This window comes from Malaclemys terrapin, chromosome 19 (genome assembly GCF_027887155.1).
Source record: "Malaclemys terrapin pileata isolate rMalTer1 chromosome 19, rMalTer1.hap1, whole genome shotgun sequence".
Lineage (NCBI taxonomy): Eukaryota > Metazoa > Chordata > Testudines > Emydidae > Malaclemys > Malaclemys terrapin.
Genome location: NC_071523.1, coordinates 9,263,144 through 9,279,501, shown reverse-complemented (window position 1 = coordinate 9,279,501; position 16,358 = coordinate 9,263,144). Strand labels below are relative to the sequence as shown.

The 16,358-nt window shown below is 45.6% G+C and overlaps 1 protein-coding gene across 9 annotated transcripts in view; it reads left to right on the top strand.

Moving 5' to 3' along the window:
• Positions 1–16,358, top strand: part of KAZN (kazrin, periplakin interacting protein) — a 744,475-nt gene that overhangs the window by 552,081 nt on the left and 176,036 nt on the right. Inside the window, exon 1 of one of the 9 annotated variants that reach the window (XM_054009197.1) lies at positions 10,141–10,232. The exons of 7 other annotated variants lie outside the window; for them this stretch is intronic. In XM_054009197.1, coding sequence (XP_053865172.1) covers positions 10,157–10,232 — 76 coding nt within the window. In that variant the 5' untranslated portion in view covers positions 10,141–10,156. Of the gene's footprint in view, positions 1–10,140; positions 10,233–10,594; positions 10,701–16,358 lie in introns of those variants that run through there. One more of the 9 variants, XM_054009199.1, reaches the window with a different exon arrangement.

Here is a 16,358-nt window from a genome sequence, read left to right as displayed (position 1 = left end):
TTGGGTGGAAATCATTTCCCCCCAAGCTACAAATCAGCCCAGGCTTGCATGAAACTTGGCCAAGTTCACTCCGAGGCTTGCAACCTTTCCACGAACCTGGCCTTGAATCCCGTTCCCCAGAAGCCCTGATCGTGCTTCAGGTAACAGTTCCCTGACCACCCATCCCCATCACAGTATCTGGATCTTGTCGTCTCATGATTGAACCTGTTACACCCTGCCTGTCAAAGTAAAACCTGCCAAGCTATAATACCAGCAGGTGGGCAAGACTCATTTCCAGAGTCATTGCCTAATTTTTAAGGCTGGGCCTGCATTTGTGCTATTTGAAGCTCTGCTTTGCAAGACAAATTTCATGGACATGCATAAGCTATTTGGGCTGTATAACATTGGTTTACAACTGCTCCATCTGCCTGTGACCTCCCCTCAGGCTTCCCAGACATCTGAATGTTCCTTCAGCTCTCTGGACCTGTTTGCCCAGTTCTCAAGGCAATCTCACTTAGTGCTAGACCAGTGTTTCACAAACTGGGGCCGCCGCTTGTGTAGGGAAAGCCCCATTCGAGCTAGGCCGGTTTGTTTACCTGCCCCGTCCTCAGGTCCGGCTGATCGCGGCTCCCACTGGCCGCGGTTCGCTGCTCCAGGCCAATGGGAGCTGCTGGAAGCAGCGTGGGCTGAGGGACCTACTGGCCGCCGCTTCCAGCAGCTCCCATTGGCCTGCAGCGGCGAACCGCGGCCAGTGGGAGCCGCGATCGGCTGGACCTGCGGATGGGGCAGGTAAACAAACCGGCCTGGCCCACCAGGGTCTTTCCCTACACAAGCGGCGACCTCAGTTTGAGAAACACTGTGCTAGACGCTGGGTGTTGCTGATGCTCAGCACATCACAGGATTTGGCCCTTTAAAGATCACATGTGGCTGGGTTGGGTTTTCTTAACCATGAAGTATAAACTGCATTGGCCTCTTTCCCACTGTCCAATCAGAAGCTGTAGTGAAATCCCTTCAAAGCCCGAAGCTTGTTAGGACCCATCTATTCTTCACATGATGTCTCAGGAGATGGCTCTGTTCATCTTTGTGAACCGCTGGTTAGATCAGCAGCAGGTGGAAGAGCATCATCTTGTCACCATGACAACGTCTGCATCTCCTTATCTAGCAGGAATCACTGGTAACCAGCTGATGGACGATTTGTTTCACCCTAAAAGAGAGGAAAAAGACCCTGACCCAAAAGACTCTGAATGGAAATGTATCCAGATGACACACAGTCCAGTCCCCCTTCCTTTGCCCCCCAGGGTCACAGTCACAAATTAAAACCCACGCATCCCAAATAAAAACCCTAACAAGCTTCTTGCATCCATGGTAATTTAATTAGCTAATACCCTCTCCCTATGCACTTTCCCATGAGACTTTTAATCGGTTAACCAGTTAGGAACTGGCAAGCAAATCTGTACAGGTGGGATCATTAAATTAAAAGCTGACCACCTCGTCAGCCCCTGCTATCTAGATCTCTATATATAGACACAGTACAAGGGAGCATAGTGGTATTGGGTCTGCAGATGTGACTAATGCTAGTTGGCTAACAAAAGCCCACAATTAATCAGTACCACAAACATACAAGCCCAGACCTTCTTCCAGGCTTAGCCATGTGACTGTTTTTTCCACCCGGGAGGAGCCTAGCACCTTTGATTGAGGTTGCAAAGAATCTGTTCTTGGGCAGCTTCGTAGCTATGTAATTGTAATGGCACAAGTATTGCTCCGGAAGCAGAACCACCCCTGGATTTGATTGTAACGCAACAGGCAGTGATGGGAGAAGGGCACAGCACATTTTTATTCATCTCTCAGTGTGACGTTAATAACATTGATCCTCCTCTCTGTCAGGGACAACTGGGACAGTTGGGACAACAGTAGCCAGAGTTTCAAGTGCGTGGTAAAGACTAACAGTGAGGACTGGCAACAGCGTGTTTCCTTATACCAGGTTTCAGAGTTGTAGTCTTGTTTAGTCTGTATCAGCAAAAACAATGAGGAGTCCTTGAGGCACCTTAGAGACTAACACATTTTTTTGGGCATAAACTTTCGTGGGCTAAGACCCACTTCATCAGATGCATGGAGTGGAAAATACAGTAGGAAGATATATATACATAGTACATAAAAAGATGGGAGTTGCCTTACCAATTCTAATGAGACAATTCTATTAAAGTGGACTATTATCAACAGGAGGAAAAATCATTTTGGTAATGGTAATCAGGGTGGCCCATTTCAAACAGTTGACAAGAAGGTGTGAGTAACAGTAGGGGGAAAATTAGCACGGGGAAATTAGTTTTTAGTTCTTGTAGTGACCTATCCACTCCCAGTCTTTATTCAGGCCTAATCTGATGGCGTCCAGTTTGCGAATTAATTCCAGTTCTGTAGTTTCTCGTTGGAGTCTGTTTTTGAAGTTTTTTTTGTTGAAGAATTGCCACTTTTAAGTCTGTTATTGAGTGTCCTGGGAGGTTGAAGTGTTCTCCGATTGGTTTTTGAATGTTATAATTCTTGACATCTGATTTGTGTCCATTTATTCTTTTGCATAGAAAAAAATGGTCCGTTCTCTACGCGAAAGAATATATGTAGATGAATATATGTGTTTTATTATGGTGTTCTGAACAGATTTCAGCAGGCAACATATCAGAACCCTGTTATAGGGAGCTAAGCACCTCTACCTCTTACAGAAAACACTGGCGAGTGGCATGCATTATCTCTGAGATGGCTTGTCCTGTTTTGCTGGATCTGATCCCATAACGTTTTGGGGTGTTTTCTTCCACCACTGTCTTAAAGACCAGGCAAGTTCTGTGTGGCTCACCAACACCATGGGCCAGGTTCTGATCTCCGTTACGGTGGTGCAAATCCATAGAAGTGAGTGGCGTTATCAGTGTAACCGAGCTGTCCTGTTGGTGTGGGGTTCCGTGGACTTCAGCACTCCCTGTTTAGTCTGGATCGGGTTAACTGCTGTGTGGAGGTGGGGACCTGATCTTAGCTGCTGGTGCTTCGGTGCAGATGCGCTCGGCTGTTGGAAAGCCAAGGTAACCCTGCATGAAGAACTGCCCAGCGATTTGACTCTGCAGATGACGCCTTCAAATAGTGCATTGCTAGAAGGGTTATGCAAACAGTAGGAGATGGGAGGTGACACACTGGCGAGGGATATGTACCAGGATCAAGGATTTTCAGGCTCATAACCTGCTCAGTGGTATTACCGGCAGGTAGACATGATTTATGCAGTGAATGTCCTGCCAGCCATGCTGCCGGCAGGTGTCTCAGCAACAGCAGGTTTGCCTTGAGGGTATGTGAGGTACCCAAGACTAAAGGTGAGAACTCTGATCAGCTGATCGGCACATGCATTGTGGGACCGTTCTTCTCAGAAGTATAGCTCTTCTGTTCCGGTAGCATTACTCCCTACCTGGTTGATAGGAGATCAGAAACTGCATCCTGCTGTTTTCAGAGGGCAGCTGGGGTAGTTCAAATACCTGACTAACAGCTGGACTAGCTCCATTTACAGAGCTATTCTGAGGCTGTAGAACTATGTGGCAGGTCTGCGGTCTCTGTGCTTGTTTCTACTTTTCCTTTCTGTTTCAAAGCATTAACTTTTCCGACGTACACTAGCAACTGTCCTGTAGAAATCTGAGGCAAGTGCTGTCCAAACCGTTGGCCGGCCAGTGAATCCAGGGGGGAGAGAGAGAACAGGCCTTGTCTTTTGGGATGGAGGGGAAGAGGCAGAGTGTCACCCAGGACTGTTGGGGCGCAAAGAGTATCACTGGGACTGTGGGAAGAGGCAGAGCCACCAGCAAGGATTGAAGAGACGGTAGAACTTGATTAGGGACTGATGGGGGCGTGGAGATGGAAGAGCATCAGGGACTGAGGGAAAGGGGTGATGTGGAGGATCAATAGAGAATGAGAGGAGAGTAACTGAGGGGAAGAATCAGCATGAAATGAGTGGGAGGACAGCAAAAGTGAAGCATCAGCAGGAGTAAATGGAAGGAGCATCAAACAAGAGGCTAGAAACATTAGGAAAGAGAATACCAGGAGAAGGATGAACAGGATTTGAGGGAGGATGAAACACTGATTCCTCTATTCCAATGCATATGGAGAGAAGGGGAAAGTGAGGTATGGGGGTGGCAGGGCAGGATGGGAAGAGGAGAAAGAAAGCAAGAGTGGAGAGAAGTAGGAGAGAAGAGAAGATGGAGGCAGAGCTTCAGCAATGACTGGGTCTGGCTGGAGGAGAGGAAGGAGAGAGGCAGAGGAAAAGGTTTGCTGTCCAAGGGCTGTGATCCTTTTGTGCGCAGGATGTGGCCAGATGGGGTTTGCTGCAATGTCACCATCAAGGCAACCAGGAAGTGTGGGGGGGGGGGGGGAACTCCGCTGTGGAAAACACTCTGCCTTTTCCCACGGAACACCTGAAAGGGTTAAAGGCTGGATACTAGCAGTCCTTTGCTGGGGGAGCTCTTTTCCAGGCTGGCATTTGGCATCAGCAACACGAGTGATGTCAAGCATTGACCAGTTGTGTGCCACCATGTCAGCATCCAGGCTGGCAGTGCCAAGCCAAACACTACTCACCAGCCAAGACAGCGCAAGAAAGGCAGATGGTAGGAGCTGGCTCTTATTAAAATGAGAAAACAAAAACAAAACCCACTTCCAAATAGATTTATGAGGAAACAGAGCAACGTTGTTAAAAATTCTACAGTATTTTTCCCAGTTCCGGTTAGTCTTTAATCCCCAAAGTTGCATCTGCTTCAAGAGAGCAGCTGTGATGCTGGCAAAGAACATTGTGTTGTAGGAAAACACTGCACATACACTGACGCTCCTGTTACTATTACAACAAAGGGTCAAGGCAGGTTTGAAGCCCCCTTGAGGTGCTCCCAGCTCAAGCCATCCACTGCAATTCACAAGATCATTGAGGGCCCCGTCCTGTGAGCTGTGGATAGCCCTCAACGCCCATTGGCTTCAGTGGGAGTTGATGGCACTCCAAACTAGCAGGATCATGCACATAAGACAGGATGATGAGTACCAGCACTGGCTGGAGAAACTTTGATGGAACCATATTCTGTCGGAATGTGCTGTTCTGGGGATATCAAAATACTTTGCGAAATCAGACCAATTTCACCAGAATTCCCTTTTTGGGAAAAAAGGGCCGGGAGCAGGCTGACCGTGTCCATAGAGGACATTTAGATGTTAAATGGAAACCTTTTGTTCCGCATGCATTTTGAAATGACTTTTCTTTTAAAATGTTTTATTTGTTCTGTATTGTATCTGCTACTGTAATACAATTATTTTTTAAAGTCAAAATGGAAATGAAATGTTTAGGTTTTCTCGAAAGGTAACATTCAGTTGACCCCCAAATACACAAACAATTCTGATCTTTCCTTCATGGAGAATTTCAAAAATGTCCGTCCCGTTCAGAATGAAGCCAGATTTTGAAATCTCAAATCCTTCACGAAACAGAACTTTCATCCTCCACGCAGTTCTTCTGAGTGCCCAGGACCTCCCATTAGAGTAGCAGCTGTCCAGCACCTCTCAGGATCAAACCCTTCATGTCTTGTATTCCCATGGCTGGGAATTCACTCATCTCTGAATAATAGAATAACATGTGTACAATCCCTGCTCTGCCATAGGCTTCCTGTGTGACATTGGGCAGGTCCATTAGCCTCTGAGTGCCTCAGTTCCCCATCTGTACATTGGGTATAATAGACCTGCCCTGTTCACATGGGTGGGATGAGGATAAATACATTACAGATCACGGAATGTTCAGAAACTATGGTGAGGGAGGCCATGGTAGTAGCACAGATAAATAATTAAAAACAGTAAACCTACAAAAATTAAACCGTAACAGAATATGATCAAGACAAACTCTAAAGTAGCAATAATTTAAAAGAGGAGAAAACAAACCCTTCAAATTTTATTTCTCTCCCCATTTTAGAAAATCCATCTCTCCAGTCTAGAGCAGATTAAAATGACCAAATTCTCTCTCAGCCCCTGGGAAAGAGGATGTTTCAAATGGAAACTGCCAATTGACCTTCTCCCCTAGCTGTCGCCAGTCACCTCTTTTGCCTTCTTTCATGTCAGCATCGGGTCAGGGCGATGGGTCATTGTCTGACCCGAGTCATAACAAGAAGAAAGCGGGGCTTCGCCTGGGAAGGCAGTAATTCCACATCCTAGATTTCAAACCATGATGTGGAGACAGTGAGGTTTTTTTTTTTCGCTTTCTCTCTCTCCCCTCTTCCTTTATAGTCAGTAACTGGTTCATAACCACGGCGAGCCAGGGAAATACGGGTGGCCCCGCACGGGATTACAGCCTTGTTTACAAAGAGCAAAATGAGCTCACATGCACAGCTGCTGTGAAAATGTGAGAAGTCAGCGTGCAGCACGGAGGCTTAGGAATCTTGAGTCGCAGGCAAGCCCTGTACATAATGGATCCCCTGTCTGGGGGTGCTGGCTAGACAGCCTGTTTGTGTCAGAAAGCACATGTGGCTGGTGAAGGGGTCTGAACCAAACTCTCAGATCCAAATGACTCTGGGCTCTGGAGGTAGTTGGTTCTGAATCTGAACCGTGTGGCCCAGCTCTGCTGGCTGGCTCCATGGAAATACTCCAGCTGCTGCAAAGGGACAGTGCAGGATGCATCTACTAGTGTCCAGAGCTCCTCCTGATTGTAAATTCACAACCGGGGAGAGAGGCCTTACAACCGACTGCAAAAAGCTTCCAGGAGGGCAGTGTGCTATATGCCTACAGTGCTCCTGTGGGGCAGAGAGGAGACAGGACTGTGAGGTGACAAACCCAAAGGTGATCTTTATCTAGCCTGCTGGACGTTGGACTGTTGCTGATGAAACGCTATAGGCTGTCACAGGGAGAAAGGCTGATGCCTGCTCTGAATGACATAATCTTATCAACTAGTGCCCCTGGAGCTGGTGGACAGTGAAACAGAGATAGTGCACTCCTAGCAGAAGAAGCAGTAATGAGATGAATATGACCCTGATTTTGGGAACTGCTCTTACCGTTAAGAGATTTGTGATGTGCATGGCTCAGATTCTGGGGCAGATGTGACTGAGGTATAGAGAGGCACGTCTGCAGGAGACGCTCAGAAGGGAGAGGTCAATGACAGCCACTCCTGGTTCTATGCCCCCTGTCCTGACTGAGAAGACGGGGATATAGAAGAAAAGATTTTGACCCTTGGTTTCAAAATCTAGTTGCTAGCTAGTTGCATTCATTGCAATGGGGGAGCATGGCTTGTGGTTAAGGCACATGGGACGAGGGCTCAGGAGTTCTGGGTTATGTTCTTGGCATTGCCGCTCACTATGTGACTTTGGACAAGTCGAGTCACAGTGCCGTGCCTCGGTTTCCCCATATACTTACTGCCGGGCAGGCTGTGAGGCTTAGTTCACCATCGTTGGCAGCTCGGTGGCTGGAAGGGGCTGCAAGAGGGCAATAGACTGTTATTTGGGTTTATGAAGCTATTGTGTAAGCTCTTTGGGGCTGAAAGTTTGTCTCCTTGTGGCCTTTCTACTCTGGACTCAGCTTGCCTCGAGGGGAGTGACCTCACCATTGGGATGATGCACCGTAGTTAGCTGCCTCTCGTTGCCTATGCCTAAAGCCGGCCCTGTGGGAGTGGGGAAGAATGTAAAATAAACCAGATGAGCTATTTTGTAAGAAGTCTGCATGTTGTGAGCTAGACACACAAAGTGTCAGGTCACCTCGTCTCAGCCAATCGCAGACCAGCCTTGAGCAGCTAGCAGGACAATAGTGTGAAACAAGGTCATATGACCTCATCTCAGCAGCTGGAATGTGTTTGCCCGTCCGGGGTCCTAACCCATCCAATCAATCAGTATTATTACTCCACTTTGGCCATTACGAGGCGCAATAAAGAGACAGACCTAAATCCAGGCACCCCAAGTGTTGTCTGCCTTCTCCACCTGTTCGACGTGGCAAATCATTTACAAATAGGGCCTGGTTTTGAGGGCAGGAGCTGTAAAACGTCCTAAATGATGATAAAAACAAATCATGGCAGAAAATGTAACAACTTGCACCTGTTCACTTTGACCTCTTCCCATTCATATGTGGCCTCTTCAGCCTACAACGTATTTTTATCCTCCCGTTATATTATAAAGACACATTTCCATTTCCCTCTCTTACCCTGTTGCTGTGGTATTTGTTCCCCCTCATGCCCGTGCCATCTTCTCACTTTCTATTGGCTCATCTCCTGCCTTCCTGTTTGGTGACCTGCCTCCTGTAGCCCATATATGAGATAGAATGCACCGGTAGAGCCATGTACCACTTCCAACAAAAACTGCTAATGAATTTAGAGCTGGTGAAAGGGGACAGGGTGGCTGCCCTAGGCGAAGGCCTCTTCACAACAGGTACAGAGCCATCAGTGGCAGGGCAACCTTCCCCCCCCCACGGCTTCAGCTCGGGTGACCAGATGCCCCGATTTTTATAGGGACAGTCCCGATTTTTGAGTCTTTTTCTTATATAGGCTCCTATTACCCCCACCCACCCCCTGTCCCGATTTTTCACATTTGCTGTCTGGTCACCCTTGCTACAGCAGTGTGCCAAACCTGTCCCCCCATTTCCAGGGGGAGTTCAGGCTTTATGACCCATTCCGTTCTTGACCTCCATTCCGGGATAGAGTTGCCAGTGGTAAGGGGTGGGTTTGTGTTGTGGATATTTATCCACTAGCAACTGGTCTGTGAAAGTCTATCATCAAACAGCCAGTAGCTGGTAACAGCGTTCAGTCGCTACCAAACTAAACTGGAGTCAAGCCGGTCACCCACAAGGCTGGATAGTCCATTTTCATGACCCTGAGTCATCCAGTGTCTCATGTACAAGACAGTGTGACATGGCTGAAGCGAACCTCCCTGTGCCTCAGTTTCCTCACCATTGTTATTAGCAATGTAGCTGCACTGTTGGCAATAATATGGTAGAGAAAGGGCTAGTATAGACACAGTTATTGTATAGGTAGGACCTTGGAGAATAGTGTATAGGCAACCTGCTACTGCTACCCTTCCTTACTGTCTGTACTGCGGTAGGGAAAGGGATTGTCTTCATGGGGACACTCACGAAAATTAATCTGAATCCACTTTTTAAATTGCGTTAAACCTCTTTGTGGACACTCTTCTTCAGAATTAAAGTGGCCGTAATTTGATTGAACTTAATTCATGAATTAAGGTCAATTAAATTAAGGTCACTTTAATTCTGAAGAAAAGTGTTCAGTTCACACACACATAATGTGGTTTAACTAAGACACTTTACATTCACACCCTTAGTTCATTTGGATTATTTTTACTGTGTGCCCCTATGTAGACAAGTTCTTAGGCATACAGGAGCCTCATCCTTATTGAAAGTTGATGGTAAATTGCCTAGGTCCCTTTTTTGAAAATTGGAGTTAGGAGCCTAAGTCACTTTGGCACTTTTGATGCCTAAAGACCCCAATCAGGGCGGTCTCTACCCCCAAAGAGCATACAGTTTGAATAGACAAGACAAGGTGTGTGTGTGGGGGGGAAACTGAGGCACAGAGAGGGGACACGACTTGCCCAATGTCTCACAGCAGGTCAGAGGCAGAGCTGGAACACAGCTCGTCACCTAGTCTAGTGACCTATCCACTAGATCATGCTGCCTGCCGAGTTATTGATCCTCCAGTGTTATTCATAAGAGTAACCTAATAGAGTTCATTAATCACACGGGAGCTGCAGAGTAGATGACAGATTTTGATTATATTGACTTACTTTCTTTGAAGAACAAGTTGGAAAGGGAAGAATCCTTCTCCCCAATATAAGGCAGCTAGTGCTAAATTCTCTCCCTCCTGTTTTCTGCAAAGTGTCACCGACAAGGTCATTACAGGACTCAGCAAAAAGTTGACCCGGTGAGTTGTGGTGACAAGAATTAACTCAGAAATCAGGAGTTAGTGGGAGGCAGAGAGAGATGGTGCCCAAAGAGCTTTTAAAAGCCACGAATTCTGACCTCCCTGTTCTGTGCACCTTCATTCTCTGCCTAGAAACCTCCCCTGGGTGGAAAACCACACCTCCCTGCCAGTGACATCATGCTAGCACAGTCAGCAACCTGCCAAGGGGTCAAATTCCAAGCCACACAGGTAAGCACACTGCACTTCCTGCCCTGCTGGGGAGGAGTCGGGGGGAAGGAGAGTGAGAGTGACAGAATGCAATCTCCAGCCATTCGCAGGGCAGCTAAAAAATCTCCCAACATGAAATCGGACAGCGAGGAGAGCAAGCCAGGTATGTCTGCCCCAGTGGAACTGCACTGCCTTAGACGCGGGTTAGGAGAGTTTGGAACAACACTTGTGTGTGCGTTTGTGAAAATTGCTGATGGAGTGAGTCCTCCTTTCAGGCCCTGCCTGTTGTTTGGGTCATTACACGCCCAGTGACTTTTCCAAGCTGGTTGTTAATTGAAACAAACAGTCCTCCAGAATTCTGGTTAGTTGCTGTTCCTTCATTCCTTTGCTGTTGGGGAAAACTCTGTGTCTGTGGGAGGAAAAGGAAAAAAAAAATCAGCAACCCTGTCTGTTAAACACAAGCATATGTGGGCTGCAGATGTTCAAAGGGAGCTGTGTGGGAAAGTTCTTGCTTTTAAAACTTGCGAATGAGTGGTTAACTCGCGGAGCGGTTGTTTTAACCGTTTGAGGATCATGAACAGAAAAGTCAGAAGCGATACCTCTTGTTGGTCACTGCAATATTAAAAGAAAGGTGAGTGTTCAGTCTGGGAAGCTGATTCCAGGAGCAGCAGCCCAGAAAACCAGTCACATATGTATGAAATATGACTGTCCTGTTGCTAGTTTCTAAACCGTAATGATCACTGTACAGTGATGGGATTATAAGATACAGTTTGCGGCGTGCTTGGCTTTAAAGCAATGGAGAGGCAGTTGTGCTTTCTTTGCCTCGGGTAATCTTGCTCTCTGTCTTTGCTTCTGATGAGGCTGGTTGCAGTTTCATTTAATGCGCATTAGGGCTTTCTTTTTTCTGAACTGTTTAAGACTATTTGTAAACTCTCCCTCTGATACTGCCGAGTTGCTCAGCAAATGGGTTAGAAATAACTGGCTTCTTTGTAGTTTTTATACTCACAGGTTGAAAGATTGGCTACAAATGGGGAAATTGCTGCATTTTTCAAACCGAGCACCACCACCAACGCAGAAAGGGAAATTACAGTGCTGAGAAGATACATGTGGTGTTAGGCTGATTTGTGGATCGTTAGCCTATCTCAGGTCATTACAGAAACCCGAGAAGAGAAGTTTAAAGTTATAAACTGCTTGCGAGCAGGCTGGAAGTTTACAAGTTGACCCTCTGTTTGAATTGCATGGTGCTTGTGAGTAGTTCAGATGTGGGGCTACAGGAAGATGCAGGTGAGGAATTGTATCCAGGCTGCCTGAATTGTGTCTGAGGGGCTCTCTCATTCAAATGCAGATGAACCTCTGGATCAGATAAAAATCTTGGCATAAAGTGCCCCTAAGGAACTTGGGCCAGTTCCTCTGCTGATGTAAATGGATGGAGCTTCATTGCTCTGGCCCTTTATTTTGAGTGGAAAATAATTTTGAGTCTTTGCAATATTCCAGTTTTCCTTCCCTATCTCCCATATCCCATATTCTCTCCTCACTCCCCCTTAGCCCTATCCCAAAGTTCAGTCATTATGAAACAGTCTGTGGTGGACTCTGTCCCACCGCATAAGGAACCTGCCAATTTCCATTCAGAGTTAGAAGGCTGGGAATGTGTAGCCAAAATGAGAATCTGATTGCCTGAACAGTGAACACATCATCCAGTTTTGTTTTGTTTTTTAAAAAAGCAGATGCAGTGAGTTGGTAAAACACAGGAACCGGGTGTGTTTGTGTGTGTGTGTGTGTGTGTGTGTTATCTAGGTTTACTGCTGTAGTTGTAATAATCTACATTGCATCTGCAAGTGTGCACATCCCTATATAGAGATATACACATGCGTACTGTGGCTGTGAATATAATTTCTGAAAACTCCCTGTACGCTAGATTTGTAGAATGGTTTAAGCGCCTGAAATCAAAGGAGCTATATACAATTTGTGTGTGTGTATACACGCGCGCACACACACAAGGGATTGTAACATAGTTGGCCACAGATCTGACTTCATGGTTGTCACCATGCTTGACAACTTTCTCTTTTGGAAATAATGGGGATAAAACCTAGATCTTCCTGGTCTAAAAGCACAAGAATCTTACTGCTTGAACTTCAGCAGAATTCTTACTGGTTGTTAGCTGTATAGGCCATGTGACATACAGGTGAGCAATCTTGAAACCAACCAGTAGGGCGGGCAGTTCATTACAACTTTAGTGCTATGGCTTATTACATTACTCCACGTGTTTTGTCTGTGATATGAGTCGGTTTGACATGGTATCTGTAGTATTGTGAGTCTTTTTGGAACTTGAAACAAGAGCAGATAGTGTTTTGAACAGAAATATTGGAAGCTTTATATTATTAAAAACCCTAAAAGGAAGGGTTGCTGCTTGGATTTGACTCTCAAGTTCTGAGAATCAGGCCACTTACTTATTCAAGTGTCTGAATATGGAGTGAGGTGCCTCTTTTTGGGATGCAAGTGCTCAGCTTCAGAAGGGATCCTTGAAGATATCATTGAAAGTCAGTGGGAGCATGACACCTGCTGCTTAGTCTTCAAAGACCTTGACCATTAATCCTAGTTAGTTTGGTAAGAAGGACTAAATCAATGTATGTTCCCATGTGAACCCGCTAACATTTAGTGGACATTTGTAGATTCTTATTTTCTCCGATAATTCACCTCCCTCCTGTAGTCAAGAGATTTTTAAACATCGTGCTCCTCCTTCACCATCTTTATATAGTAGTGCTTGATCCTGAAGCCCATGGGCATTGAGGGCACATTGCAGGATTAGGATCTTGGTTACTTTGCTTTTTAATAAGCGATCTGCATGAAATTCCTGAACAGATTAAATATCCTCCATTTCCCCTCTCCCCCGGCCCCCCAACGTGAATTTAGTTACAATCTTAGAAAGCTTATTATTAGCATCGGTCAATGTCTTCCCTCTATTAGCCAGTGTCCGTTAGAGATGGACAAGCCAGGCAAGAAGATGATTTGTATAGTTCTGGCTCTGCCCAAGCCTTTGACCAATGCAAATATTCTGGCAGTTCAGTCGTTCCCAAAGGTCAATTTCCTCTAGAAATTTCTGGCCCAGCATAGCTGCCCATTTAAGTTTAAGGCCCACTGTCCATGGATTCTGCAGTGAGCTCCTCCTTCCATCTTTCCACCTGCTCTATTCCACTGCCTAAAAGCCTTGCACTGTTTGCTTCAGACTTTCTTTGCAACTCATCCTCTCTATTCTGCTTTTCATGTGGAATACTTCAGCTTTATCCTTAATTTTAAAAGGACCCTCATTTAGACTTTATTTTAAAAAATTACAAAGACTAAATCCAAATATTTCCATGACATTTCTTTTCATTATAAAGGAAACTTTTTTATTATTATTATTATTTTTTCTTGCCCCTGTAGCAATTTGCTAGATCAGGAGAACCTGAAAGTAAGGTTGTCTAGCAATTGACTAGAGGGAAAACTGAAACTGACTAGACCATTTTATTAACCACACTTGAAACCTCAGCTTTCAGCTGGGAAAGGCATTCAGCTTTTACACAAGTAATTCGTGAGAAATTGCCTACTTAAAATTAGCTCAGGACTGAAGTAGGAGTGGGGATGAAAGCAAGATAGTAATCAGAACGGTGTGATTTTACAATTCCAAAAGCAGGCCGGGGGGGACCAGGGTAAATGCTTTCAGGCCAGTGAACCTTTTCCAAGCAGTGGTACTGATTATTAAAGAAAAACAATGTGTTTAATGTGGTTAATGGTTGCTTGACACCCCCCAGCTTATATGTATTTGATTTTTCTCAGCACTATCGAAAGCCTAGAATGGCCTCAGCCCATTCTCTGTCTTCTCGTCTTCCCCATTTGTATAAACTGCACAAGAACACTCATGCATTAATTCTGAAATTATGTTCAAATCCACTGAGTGATAAAATCCCCCATAGCCAATGTTCATGCCTCTTTATAGGCCTCTCTCTAATCTATGAAAGTGTTTCTTGTGCCTGCTTTTCTGAGCTGCTGGTGCGGGGAGGGAGGGGAGGAGGAGGTGTCCTATATGACAATAAAACAGCCATTATTGTCTTTAACTTCCAGCCAAGCTGTGCTTGCTGCCTCTGCCAAAATAGTGTTGTCTTTTTTTAGCATCCCCTTGCCACTATTGGCACCACTTACCCTGATCCATTTTGTCTATACCCATCCATAAAACAGTTCTGTCCTTTCTTTTAAAATTCCTGCTCGCTCTCTTGATCCAGCCAAGGTTTAGTTCGCATGACAATACATTTGCTTATTCGCCTTGAAAAGCTGTCCCTTGAGCCATGCACTCATCACTGTAATGAGTGATGATAAACTTTCCAAACCCTCTTTGGCTTTAAATCCCCCTCCGCCCTCTGTCAATGTTTGTGTTGATTAGGACACTGTGGAGAATGGGGGCTATGGTTTCATTATGTATTTGTAGAGAGGAAGGTTGGTCCAGTGGTTAGGGTGCCACCTAGGCTATGGGAGATCCAGATTCCCTGCTCTGCCCCAGATAACCCGTATGACCCTGGGCAAGTCACTTAGGCTATGTCTACACTACAGCCTATGTCGGCAAAACTTATGTCGTTCAGGGGTGTGAATATTCCACCCCCCCGAGCGACATAAGTTACATCATCATAAGCGCTCATGTGCACAGCGCTGTGTTGGCAGGAGAAGCTCGACATAGCTTCTGCCGCTCACAGAGGTGTTTTTTTATGCTGACGGGAGAGAGCACAGAGCGTTTTCACCCAACATCTTCCTAGAGCATCTTCACCTGCAGCGCTGTACGTATAGACATGGCCGTAGTCTGGGGATAAATATATTTAAGATTTGAAAACACTCAGATACTGCAGTGCTGGGGGCCATATAAGTATGACAGATGGTTTGTATATACCTAGCACAATGAGACCCCCAGGCTCTGATAAGGGTCTCTAGGTGACACCACAATACATATAATTGATAATAAGAATTATTTCCTTCTATTTAACCCTTTACTCCCATCACCAAAATTCACTGTTCTCATCTTTACTAATCGATATGCTGCCCCAGCAATTTCCCCATATTACAGATAGTGCTTCTCCCCCTATATGACTGAGGTACGGACCCTCTGTAATATACTGTACTGCTCTGTGTTTTCCATAAACAGCCACAAAATGTTGTGCTCTGAGAGCCATCCAGCTGCACGTTCGCCCTTCTACACCCATTTATAAAATATCCACTCTCAGCAGCAGTTGGTAATCTCCTTGAAAACACAGTTTTGCATCCCCTTGCTCTATTTCCAGAAAAGGTGTCATCGTTTGGTTTTCTTTGTAATGATCTCTGATTGTTTCTCTCTCAGTATCTCGCATAAATACCACAGGCTGCTCCCCGGGACTAGCTTGTCAAACCTCTTCTGCAAGAGCTATAACCTTTGCCCCTAGCAGACTAATCCAAGTCCTGTTAACTTGGTCTCTCTTGTGCGTCTTTATTGGAATGTCTGTGTACCCAGTGCAGTTTATATCCCTGTTTGTCTTTGTCTTGTTTATATCACAGAAGTGGTCATGAAAGCTATCAGATCAACTGCGTCTGTGCATGAACTTGAAACCGTGTGAAAACTGCGTGACTTTGAGTTTCCTTCTAAAATCACACTGCGCCCTAGTTCAAGCCAATCTAGGCCGATGTGTGGGCTTTGCATCAAAACTGGAAATGGCTCAAATGCAAAGTGGACAAACTTCTCTGAGTTTTTTGGGGATGTTTGGATTAGGCACTCTGGTAGGCCTGCTCGAGATATTGAGGGGCTGGCCAAAAAGTTTGCTCTTAATGTTTTAGGAGCATTTTGATGAGTCTAAATAAACATATCGTGCTTTCCATAGTGTATGTCTACACTAGAAATGATACAGCAGCACAACTGCAGCACCAAGCTGTAGACACTACAGCGATGGAAGGGGTTCTTCCATCTGGAGGTGGTAGCCAGCTCGTTGACCTAATGGGATTGGTTTAGGTTGGCTTAACTGCATTGCACAGGGCGTGAACTTTTTCTCAGACTAGAGCGATGTAGTTAAATGACCTAATTTTGTAGCGAGACAAAGTGCGTGAGATAATAGCTATTATTGGTCCAACATAAGAGATATTGCCTCCCACACTCTAATATCTTGGAATCAACACGGCTACAATAACATCGTAACTAACTTTGTAGTGTAGACCAGGCCTCAGTGTGCTTTGCAAACATTAATTAAGCCTCACCACAACCCTGACAGGTCACTAACTCTTATTACCCCATTTTACTGATGGG